Here is an 18,361-nt window from a genome sequence, read left to right as displayed (position 1 = left end):
TTTTCTAACGGTCATATATCGATTTATCGATATCTTTTTACACACAATTATAGCTGATAACGATAAGATATCCATACCTCCATCACTAACTTTGCTTATCGATAAATGGAATCAAAAAAGCGGCAATTTACCCAGAAATTTAGTTAGTCTTATTAAATTAAAGAAAACTAACTAATAAAACAAGTATCCTGCAAAATGGCACTCGTTGACTATGGCTCCAGCAGTTCCTCTACCTCTGAAGACGAAGGCTCCTTCAATACAGCTCTCACAGATATTCTAAGCAGTCTCAAAAGGTAAAGTTGTTATTCGTTTCGCCTGTTGATTTCTACATTTAACCGTCAAAGACCCGCCTTGCCCACAGCTGCCGCCCTCTTGGGCCCCAAGAAACCCAAACCCGAGGAGTTCGTCGACGATGTGGTTGATGATCCGGCTCTACACGGTGGACGCATCCGGACATTCAAACACGAGCGTGGAAACTGGGCCACCTACGTCTATGTGCCGGCAACTGCGTGTGCCGAGCAACTGGAGGAGTTCCAGACAGAAGCTATGGAGCATTTGGACTCTGAAGTTAAGCTGCAACCCAATGAGGCGCTGCATCTCAGCTTGAGTCGAACAATGGTGCTGCAATACCATCAGATTGACGAGTTTTCACGATCCTTGCAAACGGCACTCAACAGCTCCACGGGGTAAGTCTGTCCGCACTCCACAGTAGATGACCCAAAAACTATGTAGATTCTTCCTTGATTCTTAGCTTTAATGCCACCTTGCAAGGCCTCCGTATCTACACAAACGAAGAGCGAACAAGGACGTTTGTATCAGCCCCATTGGACGCCGCATTTGCGGAGAAGATGTCTGCCATCCTTCAGCCCATCGACCAGGTGATGCTTGACTACCGGCTGCAGCAGTTCTACAATCCGGCCTCGTTCCATGTCAGTCTCCTGTGGTGCGTGGGCGATAAGGAGGAGTTGCTTAATAGCAAGCTCAATGAGTTGCAGCAGTTGCTCGATGACCAGGACACGCTCCCATTGGCTGTTCATGAAGTGCACTTGAAATGTGGGAAAAAGGATTTCACTTACAAGCTAAGATAAAAACTCTATGGTGTATCTGATGAAGTCAAAAGTAAGCAATAATTACTATTTTTACTCCAATATCATATTTTCCCCTTATGGACTATAACTATAACTTTGTTTTAATATTTAAAAATGTACGGTTACCCTTCAGTTCAGACCCTTCTTTTTGTTACCATTGCCCTGCTTGGCCGCCTGAGCCTGCTCCTCCAACAAACGCTCCTCCTCCAACTCCAGAAACCGCTGACGACGACGACCTAGAGGCGTCTTGGACCACCAGGACTCGAAGGCTTCCTCCTCCTCCCGGTATACGGGATCCCGAGAGCTTTAAGGAGAAAACTTGAGCGTTTAGGAATTTTTTAATCAAACCTTTCTCACCAGAGAACATTGATGAGCTCGGCATTGGTCAACGGCTGAGTGCGTAGCTGAAGCTTCCTCTTACAGGTCATCACCTCCTTCAGACAGGCATCGATGGCTCCAATGGTATAACCATCAGATATCTTGGCCATGGCGCTAGTGTCCAGGTTGGAGATGCCACCGGAATATTCGCTGCGGAAAAAACAAAACCAATGACTTAAATCTCGAAAGGAATAACAGAAATCACCCACTGAAGCAATGTTTTCCATGCATGCGACATGGCCCCATAGTCCGGTCGTGGAATGTAGATGAACCGATTGTAGACGGACTGCAGCAGCTTCTGATCCGCCTCCCAGGGTAGATTGGAGGTACCTACGAAGATGACCCGATCCTCGGGCGCAATGTTCTTGATCAACTTGGGCAGATCCTTCTTCAGTCGCTTGGGATCGGTGCGATCCGTCTTGGGTATCTTCTTCATAAACGGCCGCTCGGCATCGCCCATGTAGATGACAGCCGGTTGGAGCAAACGGGACACCTTCAGCACCAGATGGATGAGCATGATAAGACCCGATTTTCCAGGATATTTTCCCACAATATTAGCCGGCGTCAAGTCGAACAAGACGGCTCCCACCTCTGTGCAAATGGCGTGAAGCAGGGCCTTCTTACCAGATCCCCTGGGCCCAGCCAGCAGGATGGAACGAATCAGCGGAGTGCAATTATGGATGGCCTCTGAGCCAAGTGGCAGGATGCAGTACTCCGTGAGGATCTGGCGGACGTCGCCCGGCGACGGATTCGTGCCATTTCGCGCGGTCAAGGCCTTATCGCCCAAGAACTGCTTAAGTCTGAGCTCTGGATACTTGCGAATGATGCCATTTGTGACCAGCTCCTCGTACAGTGACTCTGTGGTGCGATCCGGAGTCAGATCCTTCTCCTTCTTTTTCTTGCTCTTCTTGCCGGAGCGTCTCGTCTTTTTGCTGCTCTTCTTCACCTTCTTACCGACGGCCGTCTGCAGCAGCTCTATCTCCTGGCGCATCACGTCGTCGACGGCACGACGGAACTCCAGCTCCACCTCCTGGTACTTATCGTTGTAGATCATGTCCTCGTAGGCCGCTTGGCAGAGCACACCCGTCTCATCCTTGTCACGCCAGGTGTCGTTGAAGCTGACGATTTGGTAGAAATGATTAATAAGCTCCTCAACGCATCTTTACTCACAGATCAATCTCCGCTCTGATGTCCGGCAAGCAAACAGATGGCGCCGGCTGGAAACTGACTTCCTCCTCCTGGTTTTCGTTGACGTTCAGATCGCCACTGCGAGCCGGCGACTTGGACTTGTCCTTGGTCTTGCGCGATTCTTTAGAGGAGCGAGCCGAGGAACGGCTGTGCTCGCTCTCAGTGCCAGGTCTACTGAAGATGTGAAGTGAACCACCCTGATCCTCGGATGGGAAGTCAGGCAGCTTTCCAGTTTTCTCGTAGCAGTCCTTCACCCAGGCCCGGATTTCGTCCGCGATGTCCTCCTTCATGCTGGCGCCGTGTTTCGTCCTAATCTCCTCCTGCACGGCCCGTTGCCGCTCCTCAAACTGCTCCCCGTAAAGAGCCTGCGCCTGGTAGCGCTTCTCGTTGTGCTGCAGCTTCTCAAGCTTCTCAGCCCGCTCCTTGACCACCGCCGGCGGTGGGGGCAACATGCCGATCAGGATCATCTCCTCCATCTTGCGACGGCGGGTAATCCGTCGAGCCGTGTGGCCGCGCCACATCTTCTGGATCTTCATGGCGGCCAAAAGACCGGAGTCACTGCGTTCCTTCTCACTTCGCTCCTCTGATTTTCCCTTCTCCTTGAGAATGCGAATCTCCTTCATGAAATGGGCACGCAGCCGACCTTGACGCGCCCTTTCATGCATCTGGAGCATTCGTATGGCTTCGATCTCGGTTGTGACGGTCTCCTCCAGTTCATGCTCCTCCAACCAGCCGAGCTTCACGAGAATCTCCTGCATGGTTCGCTTACGGAACTCGAGTTCCTGCTGCCGCTCTCGGAGAAAATATCGAGGAATACGCAGCTCCGTCTCCATGGGCGTGAGGCGCAAACGCTCCACCACATCGTCATTGTAGCTGAACTCCATCAGATCAATGTTAACGAGATCGTGCTTGAGCTCAACCACTCGGCCCAGACAAGCGTCCAGCAATTTCCGGACCAACTGCCGCTTCTGCGGCTGTATCATCTGTAGGAAACATGAAAACCTGAATCTATTGAGCCACTGCCTCCCGAGTAAGTGTACTCACATTGTCGTATACATCCTCCAGACGATTGCTCAGACAAATATACCGTAGATAGAATTCGTACAAGCTCGACTGCAACAGAGCCTTGGCATCCGCATCTGCCGCCACAGAGCCCACGGCGGCATTCATAGTGGCCACCGTTGTTTCCACATCCTGGTGCTGCCTCTCATAGTCGATAGTGGACAGCAGCTCACACTCATGCTGGGCCTGGTGCCAGATATCATTAAAATAGGTGCTGGACATGATGATTCTTCAATCTTGAAGCCACTGAAATGGCTTTTGTTTGAGTGAACATGAATCGTTGCCAAGCTGGAGGAGTTGCCAAGGACTTGCTTTCCTTATAGGGGGTGGAAATAATTACAAAAGCGTTTACATTCATATTTATATCGAAATATATTTCGCGTTTAGCCGTTGCCCTGAGATCCCTTCCAGGACAACGCAAATAAATACATTTACACATATATATTACATGGAATACTCTTAAAAAGGAAGTGGTCCAATGGATTAAATGGTTATATTACATGGAATCAGCTAAAGAAATATACGTTTTCTCTCATTTTCCGAACCCCTGGTCAATTACAGGTTTAAATTTCTTAAAAGCGGTACTTTATGTCTCGGAAAATCCGTGTCCACCAGCTTTTGTTATAATCAAAGGTTGTACAAAGTTATTTAACCGATAAACTCCAATGTTATAAATTTCTTATCGAAACTGCATACTGATTACATCGATTAGTAAATGGATTATGCACATAAAGGGATAATTAATAAATAGATAACAATACAATTGTTGCTAGTCACTTTGTGTCTTAGATATTATCAGTGGAACAGTACTTTATCATGGATTTGGTATGCTTAAATTGGATGCCATTGGTGGCGGCCAGAACCTCGCTAATAAAGGTCTGGGAATTGTGAATGGTGGTGCCACCCAAGATGACCCTGTAGCCGGCATTGTTCAGTTGGTGTACGGCTAAAGCCTCCTCATAGGTGGCGCCGCCAATGATGAAGACCACCACCTCCTGCGGGGGTCTCCGGAATGGCACGAGCTCTGAATTGATGGCTGGATAAAGGGGATCCAGTTCGCGACCCTTAAACACATCCTCGAGGGACTCCTTCAGCAGCGGAGTGTGTTGGGTGAAGACGTTCTCGACGCCCTTGAGACCCTTGATTAGATTGCGCGTCAGCTTTACGGCGTCCGTAATTCGCACCATGTTGAAAAGATCCCCCTGCCGCACATGGGTTCCAGCATACTCGATCAGAGCTGGCACCACTGCAGCTCGTCCGCCACGCGTCTTTAGAATCTGCAGCAGTCCGGATGTGTCGCAGTTGGCGTGCCGTTCGTACCTCAGCGCATAGAGAGCCACCAGCTTAAGGGCATCCTCTACGGAGACCCTTTCGTCTGCTATCAGCTTCTTTATTCGCTGCAGCTGGGCCGAGTGCTCCGCTTTGCAAGCCATCTCCTGCTCCAACTCGGAGACTTCAAACAGATTGCGCTTATTGCTTAGCGCGGAAAGTTCGCCGATGACGCACAGATGCTTTTGTACCGTGCCGGACATCTTCTTGAACTGCGGATACGATTCGATGAAGTTCTTCATGTCCGCTATGCTCTCTACCTTCTTGTGGTCGTTCGCCTTGCGCTGGAACTCCTCCATCAGTTGCTTGATGGTAGATCCGATCTCGCCGTAGTTAGCGTACATGTTGTTGCCATAGAAATCATCCTGATCACCAGACAAAACCAGCTCCTTAAAGTCCTTGGGTACGTTGGGTCGGTTGGAGAGGTCCACACGGTTGTTATTGATTTGGAGCAACTCGTGCACCATCGCCTGATACGTCCACTGATGCAATAGCGGCGTCACTGGGTCGTCCCTTCGATCCAGAATAAGCAACAATGGAGGAGCGGCGCCATCAATATTAGAACGAAAGTCGAACAGGCTCGATTCCTTGGTGATCTGCTCGTAGATTAGCTTGGCCAGTAGCTGGGCGGCCTGGGAACCGGCTCGGTACCGGATCACAGGGTTCAGCTTCAGGGAAAGCAGTACCGCAGTAATGCCTTGCATGCTGTGGGTCAGTGCATCCGGCAACCAGTTAAGGTTCGCCATGCAGTGCGGTATGTTGAGGGAGAACAAATTGGGGTTTACGCATAGATAGTCCGCATACAATTCCTTCACCTCCCGCACCGACTCGGACTCGTCGCACTCCGCCAAGTATTTGATATCCGTTCGGGGTATAATGTTGCTGAAATCTTTAAGAGGGTATAGTATTGTATTTCATATATCTCAGCCTTGCTTACATATATAGTAGGCACTATATTTTGGATTCCGGAGCTCGTTAGCCAGCAACTGAATGTTCTGCTTGGTGGGCCGGATGAAGACGATGCACTTGAGGTACTTCAGCCGCTCGTTCGACCTTCCAGAATCTAGTCGCTCGAACAGGTACACCTCCCGTTGCAGCATGTCCGACTGGCTAAAGGCCATCGAGATGATACTGGTCTGTAATTATGTGGTAGTTCATCAATATGGGAAGGTTTGGTTTGCCCCGATTTCCTGGTCTATTCCTCACCGTCTCCTTGTCCAGCAGGATGATTTTCATGCCCGGCCCCGATTCGGAGCACATCTTATCGATGTACAGCTTTATACCGCTTATCAGATTCATTTTTTCCAGCTAATTTAGCAAAAAACTAAACAATTTAATTTTTTCGCAAACAGATGTGTTAGAGGTGGCCCGTTGTCGATAGTGATAACCGCGATTGGGCGATTGCCTTCACAATATAGCTCTTATTTATAGCTTAATTTCATAGAGCATAATTTATTGCCCCTTTTTTTATGAAGAGGACGATTTGTGAGATCTTTTTAATTAAAATTATAATTTTTCCAACTTTTACAAGTAAAAGTAGCGGCCCACCACTGGCCCACAATCGATACGGCGCCGATATATCGATTGTGAAGTTATCAGTCATCAACGCAGCAGTCGGCAAGAAAGCTGACATATATTTTTGGATTTAAATTTTTATGGCTACCATGCAGGTGCACTGTTGAAAACCAGCAAAATACAAGAGTCTAGACGACCGCGAAATCGAAGATGGAGATGACACTGGGGGCGACGCTGCATGTGTACAAAGGAGAATGGGGGCTGCCGTCCATTGACTTTGAATGTTTACGTGCTTTGGTAAGTTCCGTTGCATCACACGGCAGCAGCACGCCGTATTATCGCTATCACTGAACCGAGCGATCCTTTTCCCCGGTTACAGTGCCTCCTGCGATTCACCCGCTGCCCGATGAACGTGCAGACGAGCTCCAATCCGCTGCGGTCCGGGGCAGGGAAGCTGCCCTACTTGCAGATTGGCAACCAAAAGTACCCGGGCTACAGGCAAATAAAGCGCGTGCTGGATCTCGAGGTGAGTGGCGAAAACAATGCCGGGTGAACAAACTGCGTGGTCTATTTATGTTTTTTTGTATGTGTGTATATACCGACTCACTTCGTTCAATCACTCCTCCAGGGTTACCCGATTGATGCGCATTTAAGCACAAAACAAAAGCATTTGTCCAGCGCCTACGCCAACTGGGTGTTCACCAATCTGCATGCCTACTACCACTACTTCCTATACGGCGAGCCGCACAATTTCGACTCAACTACGCGCGGTCTGTACGCCAAGCGAACTCCATTCCCTTTCAACTTCTACTACCCGTCGTCCTACCAGCGCGAAGCCTGCGACGTGGTCCAGGTAATGGCTGGCTTCGATGTCAACGACAAGTTGGCGAAGCACGAAGGAGACTACGTAAGTGCAAAGTCGTAGTCGATTTCATCATGGAATCGTTTTCAGTGTTACCTAAAATTGCGTCAGACTTAAGCGAGTTAATTTGATGAGTGTTAATATCACCGAACGGTATCCACATTTCATCACTTTAACCGTCCTTATTACTGTCTTCATTTATATTAATATGTGATCCTTTTTTTCAGCTCGTTGTCAATGCCAAAAAGTGCGTGAATGTGCTCTCCCGCAAGCTGGGTCGTAAAGTCTGGTTCTTTGGCGACACTTACAGCGAGTTCGATGCCATTGTATATAGCTACCTAGCCATCATCTTCAAGATCACACTGCCCAACAATCCACTCCAGAACCACATCAAGGGCTGCCAAAACCTCGTCAACTTCATCAACCGCATCACGAAGGACATATTCCGTAACGAGGGCTACAGCTCCACGAAGCTCACAAAAACTTCAAGTGGAGCGGGTGAGAGTATAACGCCCTCGGAACACAAGTTTGTCGAGTCGGAGTTCAATACCAAAGTCATTGCCGGCGTTGGAGCCGTGCTGGCCATGGGAGCATTCGCCGCATGGCGTGGAATTTATAACCAGGTGGGCAGCGTCGACTTGATTCTTTAGATTAAAATCCATAACTGCCTGGAGCTTATTCGATAGCTTTGGTTCAAGTTCTTCATTTGGCTCCAGACAGTCGTGTAGACTCGCAACGTGCACCGCGCCGCAAAGGTGCCGCAAAAAATTCTCAGTTAATTGCAAAATCCGATTGCTTCATCCCTTCCAGCTAACAGCACGCTCCTCAACGGACTACGATGGCATAGACTATGATGACGATGATATGGAGGAAGGCCTCGACTAACTGCACCTCCCACCACCATCTCTCTGTTTATCTCTATGTAGTATATATGTATATTTTAAATACAAATGAGGGGAAGAAGCACAACGAAGGCGTGAGCATTAGATAGGGTCGATTTATGAGGAGGAGAATCAAAGCGTTGGAAAATAATCTTGTGACAATTCACCAAACTATCTTATCTGGTAGTGAAAATTTATTTATTTTATTAATGGCAATTGCTCTTGGCTTTCTCTTATAAGAACATTGTCTGAAGTTTTCGAAAGAATAATCACAAGGTTACTTTCCTCCAGTTGATGGATCCTAGGAAAATCGGCCCAATCTAATATACATATTCTATATATGTATGTATTATGATTCGAAATCATTTTAAACCTTCTTGTGTAAAATAGCATTTTGAAACCATCTGAGCGTAATAAAGGGAATAACTAACACCTTGTTAATATGAAAGAGAAAGTACCAAAAACCTACATCTATGTATCTCCAATAAAGAAAACCAGTGTCCCTCGGATTGGAGTTGGTTTTGGTTTATTACGCGCTAGACTTACAAGTAGATTTCGAATAGTAGGGAGTCAATACGATAAATAGAGATGTTACGAGTCTACAATGGAATCGGTAGATGTAGATGCATGAGGGAGAAGCTTGGCACTCATGTCTTGAGTGCATCCTGCAGCTTTCGCCGCGCCACACCGACCCGATCCTCCTGCTTCCGTATGTCGTCTTCGGAGATGATCACCGCATGCATGAGCGGCTGTTCGGGATTCATGAACGCCATCGCATTCTTGGTCAAGTCAGCCTTTGTCGAACTCTGGCCGTGTACGCCGGCATTGAGCATGTGCAGAGCGGTAGCCACCGATTGGAGGACGGTCTGTTCGTTGACATTGGGGCCAACAGTGCGTATGGTTTTGGGCAGTGAGATGTCATCGAGTTCCTCGCCATTGTCGTGGCAGGCGCGCAGTCGCTCCAGTCGTTTCTCCCAAAACAACTGTTTGGGCTTCTCCTGAGTGCCATGTTTGGCGTCGGGTTTCACCTTTCCAGGGTCCTGGCTGTGGTTTCGAATTGCCGTTACCGGTTGTTTGAAGATCGAGGCAGTCTGTCGGATGGGTGGCACCAGGGAAACATCTGTGCGCAGGGCCCGGCTGTAAGGGATCGGAAACGTAACCAATTAGTATGGAGTTGGGCAAAATAGGATAGTACACCAAACAGCACACAAACAAAACATAAAGTGGACACATGCAGATGGACCAATAACAAAAAATCTCAGGTGGCACAGAGCTACAGCGATTTGGTTGCCAATTGTGATTCGATTTTGGGATTTTGATGCGGTTTTGATTTAGATTTGGTGCTGCTCCAGCTGTAGACTTTGCGGTCTGGGTTGAAGGCTACGAAAACAAGACAGGACACGCTGGCATGCAAGAGCCAAGTGCTCCTCCACTTGGCTCTACCTGAGTTCAATCTGCTGTTGCTGGCGGTTGGCTGACGCGGGCGAGGAGGAGGAGGCGGTTGCTGCTGCCGCCGCTGCTGTTATTGGAGCTGATCCCGAGCCTGATCCAGCACTGGCCTGGTTGCCCAGCTGCGAGCGGGCCAACTTCCGCTTGAGCGCGTTGGCCGCTGAACCGTGGCCACTGCTGCCACCGCCGCCCGTCAACGGCAGCGGCATGGCGCTGCAGCGGTACAGCGAAATGGAGGGCGAGGGCAGCGCCCGCTGGTGGTGTGGTTGCTGCTGCATCTTGCCGGACTGGAAATCAAAGCTGGCGATGTCAAAGGATTCGCCGCCCAATTGGCGCGCCAACTGCGGCTTGCTCTCCACCCTTTTTCCTGTGGGACTGTGGCGGAACATGGGCACGGCGGTGGAGGTGGGTTAGGTGGATCGTGTGTGTGTGTGTATACATGTGCGTGTGATGTGGGGTCGTGTGGTGTGTTGTGTTTATGCGGATGTAATAACAGAAAGGTAGTGAAAGTGAGTAAACATATATCCGATTCGACGGCGTGCAGTGTTCCGTGATTGGATGCTTCCCATCCCCACTTCCCCAGCCTGCTCGCTGCTCCTCAGCGTCTTTACCTGTAGTAAAAAACATCCACCTTGTTATTGTTGTTGTTGTTGCTGGCGGTGGTGGTGTTGGAGGCACTGGCGTTGCTATTGGAGCTGCTGCCGGACTTGCGGACCTCTTCGCGCTGCCATCCTTTCGGCAGGGCGCTGCAGTCGACGCGTTTGCGTTCGATTGTGACACTCGGATTTTGCATGCTCGCCGAAGTAAATAATTAACTAATTTTGAGAATGCAGAGCGTCTGGGGCGGGTAGTGTGGCCGTATTTCAGTGTGCGAGTTACACCACGGACCTAAGCTGACAACACTAATAACTTTTTTCCCGAAACTACCCATAAATTAGTTCCTTGACCTATTATAACGGTTATAAATTAAATAAATTAAATGTATTTTGAATATAATATTAATAAATATCAAAAACAACGGAGGATACAGTTCATAAACAAACCTGACCTGGTCTCACTCACCCCCGCAGACGCTTTCCAACACTCAAAAAAGAAGAAGAAACAGCAGAAAGGGCGACGTAAGATATTTCCCAGTTTTCATTCGCATTTTCCTGGCCCTCGGACCGCAGAATATGTAAAAGAAGCACACGACCACCCCGCCGCCACTCACTGACGCCTCGCCACAGTTGCCCGCTACGAACAACGCCTGCAGAGGAAGCAGTGGAAGTCGAGACTCTCAGACCTCGATCCGATTGGAATTTCACATCTGGGACAAGTGGCAGCTGCTGGGCTAGCTTTGCGGCACGAGAGTCATGTCGTCGTCGGCCATATTCGTGCTGGACGTCAAGGGCAAGGTGTTAATATCGCGGAACTACCGCGGTGACAACATCGACATGGCCGTCATTGACAAATTCATGCCGCTGCTGATGGAGCGCGAGGAAGAGGGACTAATCACGCCCATCCTCCAGACGGCGGAGACGACGTTCGCCTACATCAAGACCAACAACTTGTACATCGTGTCCACGACGCCGCGCAACAAGAACGTAAACATTGCCCTGGTGTTCGTCTTCCTGCACAAGATCGCCCAGGTGTTCGTCGAGTATTTTAAGGAGTTGGAGGAGGAGTCCATACGGGATAATTTCGTGATCATCTACGAGCTGCTGGATGAGTTGCTGGACTTCGGCTATCCGCAGACCACCGACTCGAAAATCCTGCAGGAGTACATTACACAGGAGGGCCACAAGCTGGAGCTGCAGCCCCGCATCCCGGTGGCCGTGACTAATGCCGTTTCGTGGCGCTCCGAGGGCATTAAGTACCGCAAGAACGAGGTCTTTCTTGACGTGATCGAGTCGGTCAACCTTCTGGCTAACGCCAACGGCAACGTGCTGCGCAGTGAGATCGTGGGCGCCATTAAAATGCGGGTGTACCTGTCCGGCATGCCCGAGCTGCGGCTCGGCCTCAATGACAAGGTTCTGTTCGAGAGCACGGGGCGCGGCAAGTCCAAGTCCGTGGAGCTGGAGGACGTCAAGTTTCACCAGTGCGTTCGATTGTCACGGTTCGAGAATGACCGTACAATCTCGTTTATTCCGCCGGACGGCGAGTTCGAACTGATGTCATATCGTCTTAACACGCATGTGAGTATTTTTAGGGAACCGTTCTGAGTGGTACTCAAACCGAACTTAACTTCTTGACAGGTCAAGCCTCTGATATGGATCGAGTCCGTGATCGAGAGGCACGCCCACTCACGCGTGGAGTACATGATCAAGGCAAAGTCACAGTTCAAGCGGAGATCAACAGCCAACAATGTTGAGATCGTAATTCCAGTGCCCGCCGACGCGGACTCGCCCAAGTTCAAGACAACCATTGGCAGCTGCAAGTATGCGCCGGAACAGAACGCCATCATTTGGACGATCAAGTCGTTCCCTGGCGGCAAAGAGTATCTGATGCGTGCCCACTTTGGACTGCCCAGCGTAGAGAGCGAGGACAATACGGAGGGCAAGCCGCCAATACAGGTGCGCTTCGAGATTCCGTACTTCACCACGTCGGGGATTCAGGTGCGTTACTTAAAGATTATTGAGAAGAGCGGCTACCAGGCGCTGCCCTGGGTGAGATATATCACGCAGAACGGCGATTACCAGTTGCGCACCAATTAAGAGGGCGCGGTCCCGGGCCCAACAGCGATCCCGCCCCCGCATCATTCCAGCCAAGCTTCAGCGAGTCATCATCCCTGCAACAGGTAGCTTCACCTCCACCCGCGTTTTTGTCTGCGATGCGTTGCGTTAAGTCAAAAGTATATATTTGTATTCGTATTGTTTCAGTATATGTATATTGTATGTAAATCAAATTTAATAAATTTTAACACCTTTTCATAACACCAGCTGGGCCAGAGTGGGTCAACAGTGATTAGTATATTCCCAGCCGATGCCGACCCACTCCAGAAACACATGGGATGGGATGAGTCATAACAAACGGGTTGGACCCGCACAAAATTGTTTTGCCTATAGCTTAATCATAATAAATGCACTTTCGATCGAGTCTCTCGGTTCGCTTTGATTTCTGAGTTGATTAATAGCTTCTGTCCTGGCACAATTGATTTATTGCTTGAAGTTCTTTAGGGGATAGAACTCCTTATGGGCCTCAACGTGCCGTTGCAACTCCTTCTGCTGTTCAACAAGGTGCTGCGGCATCTCAGCGTAGACGCCCTCGAACATCTCGCTCCAGTTGGGTTTGGGCTTCTTCTCCGACACGGCGATCTGCTTCAGAACCTTCTTCCTCACATCCTTAATGAATGCGGATTCTTCCTCCTCGTTGAACCAGCCTTTGTGCACCATGTAGCGTTTAAGCTTAGAGATGGGATGCTCCACCGAGTTCCACACCTCGATCTCCTCTGCCGATCGATAGGCGGTACTGTCATCTGAGGTAGAATGGTGACTTACACGGTAGGCCAAGGCCTCGAACACCACTGGCTTGTTCTCCTTAAGCACGTACTCCCTGGCCGCCTTCATGGCGTTGTAGACGGCAAAGACATCGGTGCCATCAACACGAATGGTGGCAATGCCGTACCCCATTGGGCCACGTCCTGCAATGCCATCGCCTTTGTATTGCTCGTGGGAGGGTGTGGATATAGCGAAGCCATTGTTGCGACTAAAAATGGAAATCAATACAATTAAAATAGTAATGAAATACACTTTTTAAGACAAATATTCGACAATGAATGATAAAAGTTTTTATAAAAGTAGTTTTTTATCTTATCAAAAGAGGTGTCATCCATACCTACAATTTATCTTTTAAAAGCTTTGAATTCAGTTTATAAGGGAATCTTGAAAGCTCTTTACTCTTCGATCATACACTCTTCTCACTTTTTATAAAGCCAAACTCACCAGAAAAGGATTACTGGACATCCAAGGGTGGCTGCAAAGTTGAAGGCAGCATGGGCATCTCCTTCCGAAGCTGCTCCCTCGCCAAAGTAGCAGACAACACAGGCGTCGTTGTTTGGGCGCAGCTTCATAGCATAGGCGGCACCCACGGCCTGTGGCATCTGAGTAGCTAAAATTTCGCCAGAGATTAGAACAACCCCCTTCTACCACAGTGAAGGGGACTTACACAACGGACTGGAGATGGTGACAAAGTTAAGTTCCCTGGAACCGTAGTGCACTGGCATCTGTTTGCCCCGGCCCAAATCATCCTGGTTGCCGAAGCACTGATCGATGAACTGATCGATGCGGAATCCACGCCATACAAGGACACCAGCCTCGCGATACTGAGCATAGATTAGATCACGCATCTCCAGAGCAGCGGCACTGCCAATGTGCGACGCCTCCTCGCCGAAATTGGTCATGTAGAAAGAGATCCTGCCCTGCCGTTGCGATTCGTACAGAATCTTGTCCATGGTATTAAGTAGCACCATGTCGCGGAACATCTTCTCCACTACCTCGCGACCCAGCTGCGGATCCTGGGACTCATCCGCTATGAAGCCATCCCGATCCATCACCCGATAAATGGGAATTGGCGCGTAATCCTCCGGCATAGTGAACTTTAGCTTACTGACGAACGGAGCCTTGGCGCCGGGGAAGTTGGCATACTCGCTGGATGCATCCGAGCTGTAGGCCCTTGGTGCTGCTGCAGAGATTGCACCTCGGATCTATCCAATGAAAGATCAAAACAAAAATAGCCACCAGTCGGGGTAGTATATCCAATCACATACCGCTTTGAGGGGCTGCTGGTGCCTACCCACGGCTCCCAACAATTGCACCGACTTTCGCAGGAATGACATTCTGTATAATTTCTATCTGTATCTTTAAGCTATTAAATGCAACAGGTAAATTCGGCGGCGTGTCGTCACAGCTGATTACGCAACAGATAGAATACCCTCGATGTGCTCATGCCAATCGGTGTCTGGCATTTTTGTCATCGAGATCGCCATCGCTGGAACTACGATGCCTTGCAGGACATTTTAATTTTGACCAGAAGCTGGATCATCATCACCAGGCGAGGCAATCTATTTATGACGGTCTGTCCATAACTATGCACTAGTCTGTTAATTGGATTTTGGTTAATTTGTTTTCGACCAATTTACATTTCAACCAATCAATCCCATTGCAATCTGTAAGGATTAACAAGCTTCGGCTACCCTTATGGATAATCTGGATAATTAATGGATCAAATATTTGATATGATTTATTTAAACTTTCCGGCATTAAAATATCGATAAATGGGTATGATATTTGGGAGTCTCGACACCATGACATCGGCGGTAGAAGAAGCGCAATTCTGGCAGGCGATAGGAATATTGGTCAAAAACTACCATGCATTGAATAAAAAGATATTCGAAGTGGTGGTAAGGCAAGTAGAGAAGTACCAGGATGGCCAGCTGCATGAGTCCAGTGAGGAGGAACTGATGAAATCCCTGAGGGAGGAGTCTGACCAGCGCACGTGCCAGGGATTCAAGATAGGATACAAATTGCTCCCCAAGAAGCTGGCGGATAACATCCTGGCCACCGGAACTGTGGGTGGGAATCCCAGTACATTACTTCATATATTGAAATAACTAAGCCAACTTTCAATTGCAGATTTTGTGGAACGAAGCTACCAGTGCCAGTTTGCCAGCGATGCTATTGATGACTTCTCGGTGCGGTTCCATAAGGGACAGCTTAAAGTGGACGCCAAACAAAATCCCAATTGGCTGGAGTATGTTCTGAGGCCAAAGCTTCTGAGCTGGTCACAGTCTAAACAGGAAGAGGCCAGGCAGAAGTCCTTAACTTTGGTAGATGTGGAAAAGTATAATAATCTGTACAAGGAGCTTAAACAGAAGCATTCTCTGCGTCTCTTGGAGTGCTGGCAGACCGCTCAAGAGTCCACGGATCCGCTGAAGTTCATCTACGAGGACTTAGCCATCGCCGCTTATCTTATGATTCTCTGGAGCCAAACCCAAACAGAACCCAAGGCTTTCGCGGACCTTGGCTGTGGTAACGGACTCTTGGTGCATGTGCTCAATGCCGAGGGCTACAAGGGCTATGGCTACGATATAAGGAAGCGGAAGATTTGGTCACTTTACCCTGAGGACACCAAGCAGAGTCTCGTCGAGCAGGCAGTGGAGCCGAACAGCTCCTCTTTGGACTTTCCCGATGTAGATTGGTTGATAGGCAACCATTCAGATGAGCTTTCTCCTTGGCTTCCTGTCTTGGCATCGCGCTTAAAGGCAAATTTCTTCCTGTTACCGTGCTGCCCCTATGAGCTATCTGGAGCCAAGTTCAGGCGGCGGAACACAAGAATAAGTGCATACCAGGACTTTTTCCACTATGTCACCCAGGTAACCAAGGAATGCGGCTTTGATATTCTTCAAGACCGCTTGAAAATACCCAGCACCAAGCGGTTGGCCCTGATCGGAATCAAGGGAAAGACTACAAAGGATTCGAAAGACTTTGAGTACTTTGTGCAAGAGGAGTTGAGAAAGTACAAGACAGGAGAGTCTGAAATAAAGCTGCGCGAGAAGGAGGAGAGTGTGCGAAACTGTACACAGGTGGACAGATCCATCATCGATGGCCTGGCGTTGAAGATCTTCAACCTACTGCTCAACGCCGACGAGGATAAGTGGCTAGGAAGGCTACCAATGCGGCAGATTGCCCAGACTCTGAGCAAGGAAGAGTTGAGCGGCATTAAGTCCGAATGCGGTGGCATCAAGACATTGCTGAGGAATAAGCATGAGGTCTTTGAGTTCTGCGGCGGAGACCTCATAGGAATACGAAGGCCCAAGCCGATAGTGGTCCTGCCATCCCGTCTGACCGTCAAGAAGCGTAGCTGCTTCTTCAAGCTCCATCACCCGCTGGGTTGTCCCCTCGCAGATTCAGAGTGCAGCTTTATACACTAGTCCCTCGCATTATGGATGTGGCACTTGCACACGTTTATTGTTCGGATTATAATATAAAGAAAAGTGCAATCAGCTTCGTGTTTGCTAATCGGCATGCATCATGTGTCCATTGTACGATCTAGGCATCTTGCCGCGTCCTTTAGCGGGAACTGTCGCTGCTGTTGCTGCGACGTCGACGACGGATGGGGGATCGGGAACGGCGACGCGGAGACCGCCGTCCGCGCATGGGAGACTGGCGTCGTCCGCCGCCACCGCCGCCTCCTCCGCCTCGATTGTTGAACCGATTGAAATGGGGCGGGGAGCGCCAGCGGTTGTTCTGCGGGCGACGCATGGGGGGTGAAGGGCGGCGCATCGCTGGTCGCTGCTTGGGTATGATGACCGGCGACACCGTAATCTCCTGGCCATCAATTTGACCACCGTCCATGTGCTTCATGGCCGACTCGCAATCCTCGGCGGTGGCGTACTCTATGTAGGCCATTCCGTTCCTACGTTCCGTAGGAAAATCAATGTTCTTCACATCCCCAAAGCTACTAAAAATTTCGAATACATGGTCCTTGGTCACGTTGCGCGTCAGACGACCGATATGGATGCGCACCGGCTTGGGTGTGGGCGAACGAGTGCGAGTTTTTGAGCGAGAGCGCTCCCGCCGCTTCGGGGGCGGCGTCCTGTCCACGGAGCCACGTCCACGGCGACGCGGAGATCGTGAGCGACTTCCCGAGCGGGAACGCTCACGCTTTACATTATTATTCTCGGCAAGAGGCCTTTCGTTGGAGACACCACGTCGATTACGATCACGGGAACGACTGCGTCGCTCACGATCCCTCTCCGGTTCCTTTCGCGCCTTGCTTCCCGGCCTGGGTGACTTTGATGCGCGTCTTGGCGACCGGGTGCGAGAGCGGGAACGGGAACGTGGTGCTGGTTTCTCTTTTTCCTTGTCCTTGCCTCCACCGCCGGCTCCGCGACGCCTATTTTTCTCGCTGCGGTCAGAGTCGCTCGATGACGACGACGAGGAGCTTGACGAGTCACTGGAGCTGCTCGAACTAGAGCGTGAGTCTGAGCCAGAGCTACTGCGCGATGAGCTGCTGTCCGAAGAGCTAGAAATGGTTGTAACGTCAATTTTACAATTTGAGTCCCTATTTGGTGTTTGCAACAGTAACTAACCATACATACGCGTGGGTATGTAGGTGTGTTTGCCGGCAATTTTTACCTGCTTCTGGAGTCGCTGCTGGAGGAAGCTGAGCCGCGGCGTTTTCGTTCACGTTCCCTGCGCGAGGAACTGCTGGCCACTGTCTTGCCGTCCTTCTCTTTGGTGTCCTTATCCTTGTTGTCCTTTTCCTTCTCACCCTCACCGGCGGGACTCTGGGCACGCGCCCTAAGAGCGGCCGAAAAAAGCAGAATGTTTCAGCCGAGCAAGGGGATAAAATGCGCCGTATTACTTACATTTTCTAATTTCAAATTCCGTTTACGAGCAGTTGAAAGGGCCAGCACACCCGACAACGAGTTTGCTTTTTGCTTTTAATAAATAAAAGCCTTATTTTCAGGCAGAGTTTTAGCGTTTTCGGTGGAGATTAGTGTGACCGTAGCTTGGACATTGAAACAACCCACCCTAGAGCTGGCAAAAAAATCGATACTATCGATAGTGTCGGTAAATCGTAAATCATCGACCCGTTCGCCCGCGTATTCCTGAACGTTATTAGTTAAA

The 18,361-nt window shown here is 49.6% G+C and overlaps 9 protein-coding genes across 22 annotated transcripts; 4 read left to right on the top strand and 5 right to left on the bottom strand.

The window, feature by feature from the left end:
- The first annotated feature begins 25 nt into the window (after positions 1–25).
- On the top strand, positions 26–4,479 carry LOC110186283 (U6 snRNA phosphodiesterase 1). Of its 11 annotated transcripts, none has more exons than XR_015273426.1 (6): positions 26–293; positions 362–686; positions 752–1,119; positions 1,222–2,499; positions 2,639–3,684; positions 3,747–4,479. XR_015273426.1 is itself a non-coding variant. In XM_086840824.1 (4 exons), exons 1-3 carry the CDS (start codon positions 196–198, stop codon positions 1,086–1,088), a joined length of 777 nt encoding a protein of 258 aa, XP_086696950.1. In that variant the 5' UTR covers positions 176–195; the 3' UTR covers positions 1,089–1,119; positions 2,639–2,659. The 11 variants fall into 11 exon arrangements, 3 of the variants coding, with proteins under 3 accessions (XP_086696951.1, XP_020811059.2, XP_086696950.1); XR_015273425.1 differs by having other exon boundaries at positions 1,222–2,572; XR_015273422.1 differs by having other exon boundaries at positions 176–293; positions 345–686.
- LOC110186320 (dynein regulatory complex subunit 11) lies at positions 1,218–3,938 on the bottom strand. Its single transcript, XM_020955460.2, has 5 exons — positions 3,699–3,938; positions 2,637–3,637; positions 1,676–2,584; positions 1,446–1,616; positions 1,218–1,392 (listed from the first exon to the last, which is right to left on the bottom strand). The coding sequence occupies exons 1-5, from the start codon at positions 3,936–3,938 to the stop codon at positions 1,218–1,220; spliced, it is 2,496 nt and encodes an 831-aa protein (XP_020811119.1).
- Vps45 (vacuolar protein sorting 45) lies at positions 4,064–6,715 on the bottom strand. Its single transcript, XM_020955344.2, has 3 exons — positions 6,252–6,715; positions 5,983–6,181; positions 4,064–5,934 (listed from the first exon to the last, which is right to left on the bottom strand). Exons 1-3 carry the CDS (start codon positions 6,342–6,344, stop codon positions 4,502–4,504), a joined length of 1,725 nt encoding a protein of 574 aa, XP_020811003.2. The 5' UTR covers positions 6,345–6,715; the 3' UTR covers positions 4,064–4,501.
- On the top strand, positions 6,643–8,812 carry LOC110186268 (metaxin-1 homolog). Of its 2 annotated transcripts, none has more exons than XM_020955381.2 (5): positions 6,643–6,857; positions 6,940–7,086; positions 7,189–7,467; positions 7,650–8,045; positions 8,233–8,812. In XM_020955381.2, the coding sequence occupies exons 1-5, from the start codon at positions 6,771–6,773 to the stop codon at positions 8,305–8,307; spliced, it is 984 nt and encodes a 327-aa protein (XP_020811040.2). In that variant the 5' UTR covers positions 6,643–6,770; the 3' UTR covers positions 8,308–8,812. The 2 variants fall into 2 exon arrangements, with proteins under 2 accessions (XP_020811040.2, XP_020811048.2); XM_020955389.2 differs by having other exon boundaries at positions 6,714–6,857; positions 8,109–8,812.
- On the bottom strand, positions 8,808–10,653 carry MBD-like (methyl-CpG-binding domain protein 2). Of its 2 annotated transcripts, XM_020955360.2 has the most exons (3): positions 10,364–10,635; positions 9,747–10,127; positions 8,808–9,440 (listed from the first exon to the last, which is right to left on the bottom strand). In XM_020955360.2, the coding sequence occupies exons 1-3, from the start codon at positions 10,543–10,545 to the stop codon at positions 8,951–8,953; spliced, it is 1,053 nt and encodes a 350-aa protein (XP_020811019.2). In that variant the 5' UTR covers positions 10,546–10,635; the 3' UTR covers positions 8,808–8,950. The 2 variants fall into 2 exon arrangements, with proteins under 2 accessions (XP_020811019.2, XP_020811028.1); XM_020955369.2 differs by lacking the exon at positions 9,747–10,127 and having other exon boundaries at positions 10,364–10,653.
- A 173-nt stretch (positions 10,654–10,826) lies between these two features.
- On the top strand, positions 10,827–12,669 carry AP-1mu (adaptor protein complex 1, mu subunit). Its single transcript, XM_020954147.2, has 2 exons — positions 10,827–11,926; positions 11,987–12,669. Exons 1-2 carry the CDS (start codon positions 11,105–11,107, stop codon positions 12,443–12,445), a joined length of 1,281 nt encoding a protein of 426 aa, XP_020809806.1. The 5' UTR covers positions 10,827–11,104; the 3' UTR covers positions 12,446–12,669.
- BckdhA (Branched chain keto acid dehydrogenase E1 subunit alpha) lies at positions 12,600–14,687 on the bottom strand. The gene is made up of 4 exons (XM_020954138.2): positions 14,497–14,687; positions 13,896–14,433; positions 13,673–13,838; positions 12,600–13,436 (listed from the first exon to the last, which is right to left on the bottom strand). Exons 1-4 carry the CDS (start codon positions 14,563–14,565, stop codon positions 12,887–12,889), a joined length of 1,323 nt encoding a protein of 440 aa, XP_020809797.2. The 5' UTR covers positions 14,566–14,687; the 3' UTR covers positions 12,600–12,886.
- A 6-nt stretch (positions 14,688–14,693) lies between these two features.
- LOC110184079 (putative tRNA (uracil-O(2)-)-methyltransferase) lies at positions 14,694–16,728 on the top strand. 2 transcript variants are annotated; one of them, XM_020952468.2, is made up of 2 exons: positions 14,694–15,301; positions 15,362–16,728. In XM_020952468.2, exons 1-2 carry the CDS (start codon positions 15,004–15,006, stop codon positions 16,657–16,659), a joined length of 1,596 nt encoding a protein of 531 aa, XP_020808127.2. In that variant the 5' UTR covers positions 14,694–15,003; the 3' UTR covers positions 16,660–16,728. The 2 variants fall into 2 exon arrangements, with proteins under 2 accessions (XP_020808127.2, XP_086696947.1); XM_086840821.1 differs by having other exon boundaries at positions 15,011–15,297.
- On the bottom strand, positions 16,664–18,291 carry RnpS1 (RNA-binding protein S1). The gene is made up of 3 exons (XM_020952478.2): positions 18,100–18,291; positions 17,867–18,031; positions 16,664–17,753 (listed from the first exon to the last, which is right to left on the bottom strand). Coding segments are annotated over exons 1-3 (1,122 nt in total). The 5' UTR covers positions 18,102–18,291; the 3' UTR covers positions 16,664–16,798.
- Positions 18,292–18,361: the final 70 nt, after the last annotated feature.

Source organism: Drosophila serrata, unplaced genomic scaffold (genome assembly GCF_035046125.1).
Source record: "Drosophila serrata isolate PLE 108 unplaced genomic scaffold, ASM3504612v1 contig_382, whole genome shotgun sequence".
Lineage (NCBI taxonomy): Eukaryota > Metazoa > Arthropoda > Insecta > Diptera > Drosophilidae > Drosophila > Drosophila serrata.
Note: the sequence above shows the minus strand (reverse complement) of the source record. Positions and strands in the feature narration are given on the sequence as shown.